A 14,990-nucleotide genomic window follows, 5' to 3' on the forward strand; every position below is an offset into this window, starting at 1 on the left:
CGTCGAACGCGAGGAAACCTCTCTGGGTCCACCCCCCACGAAGTATTAGAGGAGATCGCGAACTACGGCGTAGTTCGGTGATTGATCCTGGTTCCTGTACATCATCGTGACACGTCGGATGAGAACACTCAGCGCAGATAACTCCTAATAACTCCTCTCTAACCTCCTCTACGTCTTCGTCCTTCTGTACTCCAAGCATTAGATCCATAGGGTCAACAAGATCCTTTTCCTTCATTTCCCTTGTCCCTTGCAAGGCTCGAAGGAGGTGGCGCAACTCCGACGTGGTGGCGTCAACTTCGTCGAACTTCGGCAGACCTTGAATAAGGTTACTCTCCTGTATCATGGTACTTCCTTTTCCCGAGTGATAATCCGCCCGTCTAGACAACCCGTCTGGAAGGCTTGCTTGAGTCCCTGGTCGATAAACCATTTTAAATCTGAAGTTAGCTAACTCTTCTACCCACCTACCTTGACGTGGGCTGAGTTGCTTCGGTTCCATCCAGTAAGTGAGATTTAAATGGTCGGTAAGGACCGTGGTTTCTACCTGCAGTAGTAAGTGTCTTCTTCTTCTGAAACCCTCAACTACGGCGAGGAACTCCTTTTCTCCTACCGTGTAATTTAGTTGGGCCGTATTGAACGCGCCTGACTCGATGGCGACTGGGTGCTCTTGCCCAGCTGTATTAATCTGCGAAATTATGAAACCCCAGCCGAAGAACGAGGCATCTGTCTGTAATATGGTCTTCAATGTGGGGTCAAAGTGAGCTAACACCGGCGCAGTACACATCCTAGCCTTCAATTCTTTAAAGGCTGACTCCTGTTCTCCCCCCCACACAAACGGTACCTCCTTCCTCGTCAAATCATTGATAGGTCTAGCAATCTTCGAGAAGTTGGGAACAAATCGCCTGTAATAGCTCACGACTCCAATGAAACCCCTCGACTCTCGTAGATTCTTTGGACGTGGGAAGGATGTGATGGCGTCAATGTACTCTGGATTAACCGATACACCTCGAGAGGAAACCACAAAACCCAGGAATACCACCGAATCTCTTTCGAACTCGCACTTACTAGCTTTCACGTACAAGTTCGCCTTCCGCAGCACCTCAAAGACCTTCGCCGTAGTTCCTCGTAATTCCTCCAATGTATTCCCATAAATGAGGATATCGTCAATGTAGACCACGACTCCATTCCCTAGCAGTTCTCTAAATACCTCGTTCAGGAAGTGTTGGAAGACAGCAGGGGCGTTTCGCAGCCCATCACGAACGACAAGAGATTCGAACATACCATACTGTGTCCTGAACGCCGTCAGGTGTTCATGTCCTTCTGTCACCCTCAACAATTGGTACGCCCCAATTAGGTCTAGTTTGCTGAAGTACCTTGCTTTTCCAAGTTCTTCGGTAATCTGGCCTATTAATGGGAGAGGGTAGGCATCTGGTATGGTCGCTTCGTTCAGTTTTCTGTAGTCGATGACCATTCGCCATTGTCCCTCGGCTTTCTTCGGTATCATAAACATCGGTGAGCCGTACGGCGAGTTACTTGCTCGAATTCGGCCAGCGGCGATTTCGCGATCTAGTATGTCTCTCAGCGCGCGTCTCTGATCTTCTCCTTGAGCATAGAGGGAGGCGACCTTCAGGTTCGCCCCCTCCTTAAGCTCAAACTTCAAATCGTAGGACCTCGAAGGGGGAAGGGTCTCTCCTCCCTTCTTCGGATTAAACACGTCAATGTACTGGTGGTATTGCTCAGGAACTACCTGGAACAACTCGTCTTGTTCCTCCGGGCTCAGCTCTTCAAGCTCATCTTCGCCTCGGAGGTCTGTCTCGTCGGTTCGGGTCCTGAGCCCTATGGCCGCCAGGACCGCAACATCTTTCGTCTGTGGAAAGGGAGAGGATAACTCTTCCCTTTCACTCGGCAAGGGTAGGGGAAAGGACACTGCGCTTTCCTTATTGTTCGTCTGGGGAATAGGGAAGGATATCATATTCGCTCCCCCATTCAGGATTACCCCTTCTTCTTTCATCCATTCCCATCCTATCACGATATCCGCGTCGCAAAGGGTGGTAACATCCAGCTTAATTGGCCGAACCTCGCCTAACTTCTCGACACCCAGACTCACCTCGACAAACTCCGTAATGGGTCCAGCCACACTAACCGAGCCATCGAACATGTGAACTGGTACACTCACGGGGTATTTCCTCTTCTCCTTCCTAATCTTCCTGGCCGCCTTGGGACTTATATACGAACAGGTCGCTCCAGTGTCCCACAAGGCCGTTAGTTCAACTCCGTCGACATACACATTAGATTTGGGTTGGTTGTTACAGGTGGAAGGGATTAGGGTATGACAGTCGTTTATACATTTCGGAGTGGTGTTTACGGATTTATATACACATTTACCTGGTCTCATCAGCTCTTTCCTTTTACTGGGGTTAGGGATAGTGGCCGAGAGAATATGAGTGCGGACCCGCCGAGTCTCGCCTACCGCGACGGGTCCCCATCTTTTTCCTCCTCGTCCATCCCCCGCTCTTCAACACATGCTTCCTCCCTTCCGACAGCATTGATCTTCTTCCTGTCCCCAAGAGGGACGGCGTTCCCCCCCGTGCTAAATCTCCCTTCTCCTCCAGCATTTTGTCCAAAAGATCGCAAGGGGATGATCCCTGCTTTGACCTTCGCCGCTATTACAGGACAATCCCGGTTATAATGCCCTCTCTCTCCACATCCAGTACACTTCCCTTCCTCTCGACGCTTTAAAACCTCATCAGCACTGGGTCTCGGCCAACGACGATTTAGTTCGTCTACATCCGTCGGTATCGCCCTTCCCCCGTTCGTGCCCTTAGGCTGCACGCCCTCTATCTTCGCCGTAGATTGCCATTTCTCCTGGCTCCCCCGTTCCCCTCCTCGATTTACTTCCTCTCTCCTCTCCCCCTGTTCCTTCACTTCCTTCCTCTTCTTCTCATTCTCCTTCTCCACCTTTCGCTGATGCAAGCGATTGTCCATGGGGACCACGAACTCGATTAATTCTCGGACGCTCTTGAAAACTTTTCCATGGCGGGCGATTTCATCCAGCAAATGGCTTTTCAGTCCGTTCTTCGCTCGGTCCACGAGGTTTCCATCATCGCTCCATCCTAACACCGCTACATATCGCTGAAAGGCGGCGAAGTACGCCGAAGCCGACCCATTCTGCCGAAGCTCGTTTATTCCTCTTGCGGCGGTTCCTTCTTCGTCAGGATCTCCAAAATTGGTTTTGAGATATTGGATGAACTTCTTATAGTCTAGAAGGTGTTCGGGGGGATCGTCCTTAGGTAAGTCCGGTTGGACAGCAAGAAGAGGAGTTTCACGTAGATGGGAGATCATGAAAAAGATTTTTACTCGGTCGGTGGGGAACTTCCGGGCGTTGATTTCAAAATGGACTTCACATTCTGAGATGAATGCTGTGAGCTTTGACCTCTCGCCCCTCCACAGGTCTGGGAGGGGAAGCTTTATCCCTCCACTCATCTCAGCAACTCCTGGGGTCGCCGAAGCTTGCCTTCCAATGGCGAGCCGTACCCCCTCCGAGATCCCCTCGACTATTCCCCCAACCGTCTCCTGCTCCTTCTTCTTCTCCTGCTCCTCTCGACGCTTCCTCTCTGCTATCATATCCTTATTCATCTCCATCATCATGTTCATTATTGCCAGCATCATCTTCTGTGTTGTGACCTCCTCCTCAGTTCCTCCTACTACTTCGCTCCCGGCCGAACTTAGCCTACCTCCTGTGTTCCCTTCCCTTGGTCGTGGGGTCTGTCCCGAATCTTCGGAACCTGTCCTCACCGCTGGTGGTTCTGGTAGTCCGGTTTGTTGGGGAGGTGGTTCAAAAGGCAGGGGTGGATAGAAATCATCGCCTTGAGTTGATCCTTCGGGGGTATCAATTGCACCAGGCAATGGTCCCAAGCTTTGTCTCAATTCCTCCAACATCCTCCTCTCCGTCTCCTCTACTGTTTCTCCTGGTCTACTCATACTTCTTGTAACTCTCCTCTCTGGCTGCATACAATCTCGAACTTCTCCGAGGTTTGCACGGGTCGTCGGTAAGAGCGATCCTTGATACTGTCACAATCGTCGTTTCTTCTTCTCAACTGACCGACGGTCGACAAACCTCGGCTAACTACGTCGTAGTGGGGCGTCGATGTCTCACTAAGACAGGGTACTCGTCGAGGAACTACGGCTAACTTCGCCGTAGTAATACGTCGAGTGGTGAATGATAAGATGATCGTCGATGAACTACGGCTAACTTCGCCGTAGTACGTTGAACTGCTCGGTGGTAGCTCTCCTTAACTCGAAGGTTGTAGCTACTGAATATATCTCTCGCTACTGACAACAATCAAGGATCGCTGAAGAAGTTCAGCGATCTGTAAACTATCTATACTACTCCTCTCTTCTCGTAGAATGTCCCTCAACTCCTGCACTGCCTCACGCTCAGTCCTCTTCGTTCAACTTCGCCGTACCTTCCCCTGTTCTGCTCTCCCTCGGTTCCCTTCCCCTAACTTCGCCGTAGTTCCCCGCTAGGCGGGGTTATCGTGACAAATCCCCTCTTGGTTCTCGTAACTTAGCCGTAGTTGGTCTCAGTGGTTCGAGTGGAGGTTGGTAGTGGTGAAAAGGAAGGTCGGTGATGGTGAAAGGAGGGTCGGTGATGGTGGTTGTCAGGGATGTTACGACGTAGTTCGTGACAGGGTGAAGGGGTACTTGGCCCGGGGTGACGGCTGATCGAGGTGGCATGATTGAGGTATGTATCTGCTCCGAACAATGGTCTGAATCTGTTAGTGAAGGCTTTGGGCTGTAAGGAGACATACTGATGAAATTTGGAAGTCTTGAAATGCTCAAAATGAGTTTGGAAATGTTTACATCGGTTGCAATCCAAAATTACCAGATTGGGGAATATTGGGGAGATTACGTAACTACCCTCATGCACCCATTTTGTATAATTGACACCCACTACTGTTGAGGATCGTCCAGCGCTGCCTTGACCCATACTCCTATGAATTCGGTGGGCATGACGGCGATGCGAGCATCGTCGGGGGTAGTTAAGTTGACCACCATCCCACCTTCTCCATCATGCTTGAGATCTTTGAAATTGAACAAGTTCGAGTTGAAGAATGTCGTATAGAGACATGTAGCAGGAATGGATGTCGCTTTTATCCAATCGCACACTGAGCAAATCAGCCCAATGTCCGGAGCAACATCCTGAACCTTTTGTTCTTTCACGAGCAACACCCAAGTCTACCGATATTGCACCCTTGATGAGGGGTTCGTAGCAGAGACAACCTACCTTTGCTCTTAGACTTCCAATGTACAGAGGGCACGTCGTCCAAAGCGGAGTAGACAACATGGGAAACACCCATCTTCTGACATGCCTCGATTGCCTGTTTAGCTTGACGGGTCTCTTCTTTGCTGGCCACATCTTCATCGTAACCTTTAGCGGCGAAGATGGACCAGACTGACTATCAGCATCGTCTATATGATTGATGTATGATATATAAGCAGGATCAGAGACGGATCTGTCGTGTATGCGACTAGAAGATAGGGAGAGGCCCTACAATCCACATTGACGAAGGCTGAATAATAGCCCTTCAGATGATCCTCGTATGTCGATTGGTCCGCAAGATCGCCTTGGAAGATTTTCGCCCCGAGATTAGATAATTCTGTCGTTTCAGCCATATCTTCGTCATGGTCACCAAGTGGAAGCTACATGCTGCAATTACCAGCCTGGGGGAAGCACATTGGAAGGGATCGTCAGTGACTGAAGAAAGAAGGACAGTGAGAGTAAAGGGTTTACTCACCAATCGCTGTCTTGCCCTCGAGCTTACGAGTGAGACCACCGACAGTCCATCCCTCTTTGAGCATATGACGAGCGAGATGGGAGCCCCTGCTCGCCAGTGATGGTGAAAATGAAAATACTTTTCATGTTGTCGGTGTTGTCGTTTGAACAAATCGCTGAATGTGTCGTCGATCGTCGAGATGCCAGTAGGTCAGACACTCAAATTCGTCTGATGAACCTGGTCTACGCCCTTGCGAGGCTCTTTTATAGGATAACAAGTCTCCATAAGGTCCTTTGCTTACCTATCAGACCGAAGGGCAGTAATGCAACCGAGTGCAACACGTGAGTGGATCGAGGTATGTAGGCCTAGTCATTTGAGACGAAAGGAATGTTGCGACGGGCGAAACGGCTTCTGAAAAACGAGACCTTCCTCATCATCCGGATCCGGTGCTAGGTACTGTACTTCCGGTGTACCGGCCGGGGTACAGTGTGCTTGATGACAAAACGTAAGGTAGTTAATTGTTGTTGATCGCCGTGTGATAGTGAGATTGTTTGACCGGGACTCCGGAAGGTAGGCCCGACGCCGGATCGCAGAATGCATCCGAGATTAGTTGATTAGTGAGTTACGGTGATGGGGACGTTCAGACAATTGGGGATTCCCTTCCTCACCGTTAGTCCGAGGCCGACAGGCAGGCAGCCCTCGACGCGACAGGGCTGCCTCCCAGACGTACGGGCAAGGAGTTATCTAACCCACCCCGTATGTTCTTCCTTCTATCACCCTTTCCTTATTTTCAATCAGGTCGTGCGGCTAATCATTACTAACCCAAGTTCCTCTCCGGGCACCCGAATGAGTAGCTTTGATTCGTCCGGTCTCTCGCATACCATGACCTCCGTGTGAGGGAGGGATTTAAGACGTCGTGTTGGCTGACCTACTGTTCCTCACGTCTTCTACTCCTGATCGACTAACATAACCCACTTTACTCAACTTCTTGCAACTTCGTGATAATTGTGAACAAGTATCAGTGACGAAATGATGTTCAAACCCACTGCAAAGTCACACCCTCTTCCACCCATGCCGGCGGATAGTGTCTTCGCCGGGGAACGATACAAACAGAACATGGCTATACTTCATAAATTTGCCGAGGGTCCTATGCCTGTGAGTTCGTCTCTCTCAGGTCTTGTCAGTCAACTTCTATTCCCATCCAGACGTTTTCTCCTCATCCCGCACACGGTGTTCCACCCGATTTCATTGTCATCTTACTCTCATCACTTCGTGGCCTCTTGGTGTCTTTCTCGCCCAAAGGCCTGTTGTTCTGTTCGTTTCATCTCAACTCTGTGAGTCACTAACGACCGTAGAGAATTCACAAGAATGTATGGCAATGGGAAATGTCTACCGCACATATCTGCTTTATAGAGAATATCGAAAGGACTTATGCTGTGAGTCATCGGTCAAGTCCAGCTTCTCGACTAACTTGTCAGTATGCCGTTTGGGCCACTGAGAATAACGACCTAGGAAACTTTCTCGGATTCGCAGAAATTGCCATAGTGCAGATTTGCAAACATCATCAATTTGAAGAAGATAAGATATATCCTTTTTTCGCGAAACATTCTGGTATTGTGAGTTTTGGTATTCCCTATAGTTTCCATCCCGCTCCTTGGAAAATATCTTCCCTACGATTAACAATCTGGTCCGATGACCTGTCCTCATCGGTCGTCCATGTTATGGAAGGAAATTACCATATTTCGGGACCTGTGACTTGTAAGAGACTTGAGCTGATAGATCAGGACCCCTGGTCTAAAAACGTAGCAGAGCATCATACCTTCTCTACACCTCTTGAACTTTTATGGCTTTACCTTCGTCATTCTCGTGAAACTCTCTCTCCTCCACCTAAACCAGTAACCTCCCCAGTCCCGACCCCCCCCGAAGAAATCCTTTCCCTCGACCGGAGTCAAGCTCCTCTGTTGGACTTTAACAAACCGTTCGACCCTTATGCCATGAGGAGACATATGGACAGTTTCATGGATATTCTCACTCAACATCTGACGGACGAGATAGACACGTTGACACCGGAGATAATGACTCACTTCCCACAGGAAAAAGATAAAGAGTTGAGGAAGATGATGGAAGAACATTTTAAAGCTTATGATCCTGCTTGGTTTTTATGTTCTGCATTTAGTCAGTATATCTTTCCTAAGAATCCATCTTATACTATATCCACATCAGAAGCAGAAATGTGTCTCTAGGTTTGATAGCGTCTACAAGTGAAGGAAATACGATCATTCCACAGATAATCAATATGAGAGATATTTGAGAAAGGGTCAAGATATTGACGACTCAGCCACAGTGGATATAACTTTGCTGAAAGAAATCATCCCTTTGCCTTTCCTAGTCCGCAGGGTATTGGTACCTGTGAGTATCCCTCACAAAATCTTAGGACGAGACTACTAACGGTAGTTTATCCTCGGTCCGAAATATTCAGGTTTTTGGCTTTACTCGAAATATCCTCAGGTGAGTCATCGATAACTCATAATCCCACCTCTACTTCATCATCTCCCCCGGACCACTCAGAAGGTATCTCTGCTTCCTAAGAAGAGGAAACCTGACCTGCAGAATCTCACTTGGGCAGGGACAGCCTGATGAAATGCTTTCTCGACACGAATGCTCTGTGCCAGTACGGTACACTGTAACAAGGCGATAGAATTTATCAAGAGACATTTGACCTTAATTCCTCGACACGGGCTTAACTTTCAGTCGAACACTCTGTACCCTTTCCAAGGCTACAGATCATTCCGAGAAACGTTTGACTTTAAGGACACCTTACGATGCATGCTTGTTTTTCTACTCCCATCACGTTTGTATCACTCGTCTGGAATGATAACGAACAGACATCAAACCTAAGCCTGCTTGCCACGGATAAAAGTAGCAACGTACTCGGCGAAGTACTATCAAAGTCAGCAGATTGTCAAACATGTGACGGAAATGATGACGACTCACTTTTCCTTGATGCTCGGCAACGGCGAGCTCTTCAGCACTTGGCTGCCTGCTTCCATCGGCGGAAGCAATGCATGATGCTCCATAAGGAGAGTTACCAGCCATAGTATCAGTCTGGTTGACGAATGGGTGGGTGTAACCTGATTATCAGTTATTTGAATGTGGTCCCGATGTGAAAGACTGACCGATGGGTACGTAACACACTGGAGATAAGTAAGCGTTTATATCAAATAGTCAAGGTCGGGTCACTTACTTCCATCTGTCACATCAGTTAAGAGTCTATGAGGAGATGAAGAAGACTTACGGTGTACGAAGAACGGCATAGTGGTGAGTGCCGTGGCCTATTGGTCAGTTGACAAGATTTGACTCAGGCAGGACGCACGATTGAAGGAATGATGATTACAACTCTGTGCAGACTAGCAAGGCAGTAAAGATGATGAAGTGAACGTCATACGAAACCAGTCTAGAGAGAACGCTGGACTGACCTCATGACCACCATGCTGTCCGGCAGCCGAAGTGAATATGGTCACCATCTTGCCAACCATTTTCCCTTCTCCCCAGATCTTACCACAAGCGTCGAAGAAGCTCGACACCTGAGCAGGCGCACGGCCGTATCTGATGGTCAGATGGGAGTTCACACAAAAGTCAACTGTACCCAACAAACGTCCCAGATAGCTCGAACCATGATGGATAAGCAGACGATGTAGAAAAGACTCGCCTGGTAGGGAAGCCCATGATGACACCGTCCAGATGAATAAGCTCCTCAGGGGTAATGATAGGGTAAGGTGGGTTGAGCGAGCCACCAGCGTGCATTTTGGTGAGGATTTCTTCGGTGAGAGTTTCCTTGCTGATTGTCAGCAAAGTCTTGTCTACACTACATAAGGAGTAAATGGAATCAAGTTTGAGAATGAGAGATAACATGACTTCGTCATTGGGAGACATACCACGTCGAGGTAAACAAATCAGATGATCACATTCGATGATAAGGGAAGGAGGGGTGAATCTATCAAAAGATAACCTGAAGGAAAGATGAAAAGAGAAGAGAGGAGATATAATGGAGTAACTCACAAAGAGTAAACTTTCACAGTCACACCTGCTTGTTCTGCACCTTTAATGACCGATTGGGCCATTTTGGCAATATGACCATAAGTCGAATAAGTGACGATACCAATGACTGCTTTAGACCTAATATCATTAACACATCTCTTCTTTGTAAGATATATCATCTCCCTCGCCTTTTCTCCACAGGTTCGGCGTGATCATTCGTCTCAGAAACATGTTCAGGTTCTACACGCCGACCTGAAGATAACGAAGAGGGTAAGGGAATGGAACAACAGAGGACTCGCATCTTTAGTTGTTCAGACTTGAGTTTTTCGTTTAAAACAGTACGAGTGAAACTCAAAGAGAGAGGGAGATGGAAAGTCAAGAGGATCAGACGGAAGAGTCAAGGGAGTATATATAGCCCAGAGGCTTCGTGATAGAGAAACTTTAGAGGGGTAGGATGGAAGGAATTGCTGAACAAACAATTTCCCATTTCCCGTCTGATTGGTCGAGATCCCCACTTTGATTTGATTATCTAGTCCGTCTTTGGGTGCCTTTAGTGGCGGACGTACTTGTCCGTGTCAGACAAAATATCATTTCACGTAGTGCCTCTCCCAGGGATCCCAGGTTTCCCTCGCATACGGTACTCGGAAGGGGGGGAAAGGAGAGCAAGAAGAGGGTTAGAGACAAAGACAAAGACACGTCTTGATCAACTTTCTCATCGGTCATCCGGCTATACAAACTAGCGTGCCTATCACCCGCACCGTTTCACCGCGGGTACGCGGGTCCGTCGGTACCGGAGCGCCTGTACCAGTAGGCATGTGAAGTGGAAGGTAAGACGTGGCACGCCTATCTGAAAGATCACGTGGGGACGTCAGTTGCGTCATAGACAAAGCAACTCTCATGTAAATCGATTGGAATTACTATTGTGACCAGTACGAAGCGAGAGAGTAAAAAGAACATAGACAAGATGGGACAAAGCGGTTCAAGTGTCAAGGTCAACGATATACCCGCTCCGAGGACAGACGCTTCCGTCAATGCTCCTCCTCCGACTCAACATCGAAGAGTTGCGGATTTTGTTAGAGTTAGTCTTTCCTTCCTAGTACCTAGCTCCCTTGTCAATTTCTGGTCATATCTCGAGACTTCACTCTTTTCCAGGTATCTGAGATGACTGTCATATCTTCCTAACACTTATTGTATATGATGAACCCAAGCACCCGATCAGAGCTGATGAGAAGGAATTCCCAGATGCAAAGTTCGTACTACAGTTATCTCCATCTGATCCCCATCTTTAAAGTCTCCTCCCCTTCCGTCTCGCCACATATACCTCATACCTGCCTTGAAATACTATCCTCAACTATCATTGCTGTATGATTGGCTGTCGGAGTAAGACATCAAGACCTGACAATTAGATACACATTCGATTCCCGTGCCAACAATAATTCTCCAGATGCGGAATTATGTAGATCCACTCCTGACGGAGGAAGAAGTTGTATAAAAGTGAGCATTTATCCAGTTTCCTGACAAAGCTGATAAACTAGCTTGAGATGCATTCCGCCGCACTGTTTAAGAGTATGCAACAATTAGGTGAGCTTGACTGTCCTATATCACACAATCCAGACCCGTCACAACTCGAAGGCTGCAACTGCCGGGCTTTGGTTGGCATTCTCTCATTGATCATCGCATACCAATGCTGTCGAAGTGAGAAGATCGATAAGAAGGAGCGAGGATCAAGTGCTGAAGTTAATAACCAGATTTTTATTGTGCCCTCCCAGCCGAACCCTCCCGAACACATATGGAATGTAATCGTCTTCCTCGATGATCCCTACTTTCTCTACGGAGTCATGAGTCATACAATCGCCTATTGATCTCTCGAGGCCACTAGAAATCATCCGTATCCTAGCTGTCAGAGAACATATACAGTAGTGGATGTATACTATTCGAGCAGACTGCACAGAATGTGGTGCCCCGCATACTACGTCACGTCTGTGCACCCGTACAACCCTCCTTCCATAGCTTTGTCCCTTCAGACTCTTTCCCAGAGATACTCCATCAACACCGTCAAACGAGAGATACCACAGAGCACATACAAGACGGAGAGCAGCGTAGGATACATATATCAAAATGGCACCTCCGCCAGTCACCATTTACGTCACTTCTCTCACCTCTCAACCGAGAGTTAGACAGCATATCGATTTGCTTCATCGGTAAGTCTCCTTCAAGTACCCGTTTTTCCTCTTAATGCTTGCCTTGACAATCAAATGGCCCCTCTCGATTGAATATATCATTGATCTCCCCCTGTTGAAAAATGCTGCTACGCTCAACGTCATATGACCGAGGCGGCAAACCTGAGACTTGAATAATAGCTGACGTTCAGATCCCTCAAAGCTCTTGAGATTCCATATGAAGTTCGTCTTTTACACTCATCTATGTCAGACCTTGAATCTTCTCAGATGATCTCTCTATCTACTCATAAAATCACCAAAATACTATTCTGGTGTGGTTCTAGCTGGGACTTTGCGAATATACACCCTCACATCATGTTGAATCATTGACTATGGAGGTTGACTGTGTGAAGAAGATGTTTTCATTGTTGACATACAGTCATTTGATCTCGTCGTGGACCAAGAAGCTAAAACTCGATGGCAACGTTCCAAACCTACTGGAATGGTTGTAGGTCTTCCTGGATATTTGGTAGGTGGTGAATGGGTCGGTGTGAGTGATCTCATATCTGTATTCCCCATCATATTTACACCCCACGACATTACACAATCATCTGTTGCCATATTATTTTCTATATCAACCAAGAGTTCTTCCCCATCTATAGTCTCATCCCACAAATTGAATGTCTCGTCGGTTTACTCATATCGAGCCAGCTTTATGTTCCAGCGGGACTGACAGATCATAACCCAAAGTTAGAAACGGTGCTGATTCCGCTCAGACGATGGAAGATTTCGAATATGCCGTGGAAGAACAACGTTTACCCGAATTTTTGAAACAAAACCTCGATATCACTTCTGAACAAGAAGGAAACACTTCCGTCTCACAGACTGAATTGGAAAATCTCATGAGGGAGATGAGCGACGCCGATCTTGATGTTTTAGCTGGACAATTGGGAGTAGAGAGCGATGCGAAAGTTGGGTTATTATCCAGTTCGACGGCTCTTTCCCCTGACCAGCCTCTTGATACGCAGCATATTTCATCTGGTGTGTTACCGACTAGTGGGATGGAGAAGAAGACGCGCGAGAACGCAAACGAGGGAAAGGGTGCACAAGGGAAATCAGAGCATGATGAGAAGACGAATGAGGATCCGAAGGGGGCAAATAACAAAGTTGACATGTTAGAAGAGGAGGAGAAGATTTTAGAGGAGAACGTGAAAGTCGTACCTGCCTCTGAAGGTGGTGCGGTGAAAGAAGCGGAGGATGCAAAAGAAGCGGCAACGGTGGAAGATGCGACGAAAGATTTGGAAAAAGTCAATTTGATGGATGCTGAGATCGCGGAGAAGGAGAAAGCGGCAGGTAAGGAGAAAGTAGATTGATCGATGGTTGTTTTTCTGTCAATACGTATCTCTGTATATACATTGTCTTCCATTTTGTAGCTATTGTGTATCAGGACATTCAGTATGCATTATCGAAGATTCGACATCCTCCCACTTATCCTCATCATATCCTAATCACCCTTCAATAGGTCAAAAAATACAAACCACAACCTTCCCCATACAAGTAGTACAGTATGACAGGGAGAAATACGGCGTACGGCGGGGGGTGACTAAGCTTTCTTGGCACTCCTAGTGGAAGGTTTCTTACTTTCCGTATTTTCCTTATCCGACCTAATCATCAATCCCTCTCACCAGGATGAAAACGATAAACTCACTTGGTCTTTTTGGAAGCAGGTTTATCCTTAATTTTCTCCTGATCCGCTGGACGTTTGTCTCCTACCTCAGCATCACCAGTCTTCTTCTTACTGGCCGGTTTCTTCGACTTAGGATCTTCCGTTCTATCCGATTTTGTCCCATTTGCTGTTTCTTTTGCCTTGGAATGATTTTCTTTACCTTCAGAGGTCTTTTCAACCTTTTTGGAAGTTGGTTTGTCCACTTTCTTCGATGTCGGTTTGTCCTCTTTCTTGGTTTTCGGTTCTGTTTCAGTAGGTTTGGTACTTTTCTTTGATGTCGGTTTATCTTTCTCCGATGTCGATTTGGTAGACTGCTCCGTTTTCTTGGAAGTCGGTTTAGTCGATTTGGAAGAGGTAGTTTTGAGAGGATCGTGACCCTATTCTTGTCAGTTCCTACTTGCAAACATTTGCAGTCTCAATTATAGGATTTGAAGTGACCGATGAGTGCGTGACTTGGATGTAGTCGTTGCTTGTTCGAAGTGGGATACCGTCAAAAGTCACGATGATGGGGCGGGGCATGAAGAAAGAAAGAAAGTAAAGTAAGGTAATGACCCACCCAGTTCTTCAAACTCCTCGTACTTTTCGTCTTTTCTAATTCTTCAGGACTTTTAGTCTCTTTCATCTTTCCTTCCTGTGCCAAATGACGTTTACAATAACTGACTACTTTTCTCATATGTTCGATATCTTCTTCGGTGTATTTATCTTCCGACTATGTATCAGTCCCAGCTTTCTAGGTGTACTTCAGGGTCCCATCAATCTCTATACGCCAGCGTCTTCCTTAATATCGCAAGCAAACCACGAGTTCGTTTCACTGAATTATGATCTGCGACTTGACATTGTTACTCGTTCCTTTACGGAGAGGAGGAAATGAGGCGAGGAAGAGAAGAGAGAAGGGAAAAACCTCACCTTGGAAGGATTACGACGAAGTATGTCTACAATCTTTCGACCAGATTCGTGACCGATGCTTTCCGAACTACCTTCTTGGGTGAAACCCGTAGTTTGGGATCCTTCAGTTTTCAAGAAAGCATCAAGTTCCTATAAATCTCAGCGAGTGATCAGTGAAAGTCAGGGCGAACAGCGGGAGAGGGACGAACATCGGCTGTCATGTTGACGATTTCTGAGAGTCAGCCAGTATATACATAATTCGAATTTCTTGATCATCGTCTACCGGCTGATGGTGGTTATCATAAGGAAGAAGGGGACATCAGAGGAGGAAGACAGGGACACACCGTTGAAATCGGCCACTACCTGTGATTGTGACTTGACCATTGTGGAGATATTGAGATGGGTTCA

The 14,990-nt window shown here is 47.3% G+C and overlaps 5 protein-coding genes across 5 annotated transcripts; 2 read left to right on the forward strand and 3 right to left on the reverse strand.

Moving 5' to 3' along the window:
* Positions 1-2,463: 2,463 nt before the first annotated feature.
* TREMEDRAFT_61813 (uncharacterized protein) lies at positions 2,464-5,859 on the reverse strand (the record flags this gene model as incomplete). The annotated part of the gene is made up of 8 exons (XM_007004125.1): positions 2,464-2,838; positions 3,553-4,065; positions 4,100-4,123; positions 4,335-4,440; positions 4,955-5,165; positions 5,285-5,452; positions 5,553-5,657; positions 5,796-5,859. 8 exons carry the CDS (start codon positions 5,857-5,859, stop codon positions 2,464-2,466), a joined length of 1,566 nt encoding a protein of 521 aa, XP_007004187.1.
* Positions 5,860-6,803: 944 nt separating this feature from the next.
* TREMEDRAFT_61814 (uncharacterized protein) lies at positions 6,804-8,411 on the forward strand (the record flags this gene model as incomplete). The annotated part of the gene is made up of 8 exons (XM_007004126.1): positions 6,804-6,929; positions 6,980-7,108; positions 7,130-7,210; positions 7,253-7,390; positions 7,559-7,949; positions 8,113-8,183; positions 8,229-8,282; positions 8,385-8,411. The coding sequence occupies 8 exons, from the start codon at positions 6,804-6,806 to the stop codon at positions 8,409-8,411; spliced, it is 1,017 nt and encodes a 338-aa protein (XP_007004188.1).
* A 257-nt stretch (positions 8,412-8,668) lies between these two features.
* On the reverse strand, positions 8,669-10,297 carry TREMEDRAFT_43670 (uncharacterized protein; the record flags this gene model as incomplete). The annotated part of the gene is made up of 9 exons (XM_007003931.1): positions 10,112-10,297; positions 9,834-9,950; positions 9,466-9,612; positions 9,251-9,380; positions 9,070-9,106; positions 9,019-9,024; positions 8,951-8,968; positions 8,769-8,905; positions 8,669-8,716 (listed from the first exon to the last, which is right to left on the reverse strand). Coding segments are annotated over exons 1-9 (642 nt in total). The 5' UTR covers positions 10,114-10,297.
* Positions 10,298-10,776: 479 nt separating this feature from the next.
* On the forward strand, positions 10,777-13,344 carry TREMEDRAFT_61816 (uncharacterized protein; the record flags this gene model as incomplete). The annotated part of the gene is made up of 8 exons (XM_007004127.1): positions 10,777-10,890; positions 11,045-11,061; positions 11,219-11,306; positions 11,348-11,393; positions 11,947-12,013; positions 12,184-12,214; positions 12,411-12,521; positions 12,748-13,344. The coding sequence occupies 8 exons, from the start codon at positions 10,777-10,779 to the stop codon at positions 13,342-13,344; spliced, it is 1,071 nt and encodes a 356-aa protein (XP_007004189.1).
* A 331-nt stretch (positions 13,345-13,675) lies between these two features.
* TREMEDRAFT_61817 (uncharacterized protein) lies at positions 13,676-14,803 on the reverse strand (the record flags this gene model as incomplete). The annotated part of the gene is made up of 4 exons (XM_007004128.1): positions 13,676-14,074; positions 14,254-14,406; positions 14,604-14,732; positions 14,792-14,803. 4 exons carry the CDS (start codon positions 14,801-14,803, stop codon positions 13,676-13,678), a joined length of 693 nt encoding a protein of 230 aa, XP_007004190.1.
* Positions 14,804-14,990: the final 187 nt, after the last annotated feature.

Source organism: Tremella mesenterica, assembly GCF_000271645.1.
Source record: "Tremella mesenterica DSM 1558 unplaced genomic scaffold TREMEscaffold_4, whole genome shotgun sequence".
Taxonomy (NCBI): Eukaryota; Fungi; Basidiomycota; class Tremellomycetes; order Tremellales; family Tremellaceae; genus Tremella; species Tremella mesenterica.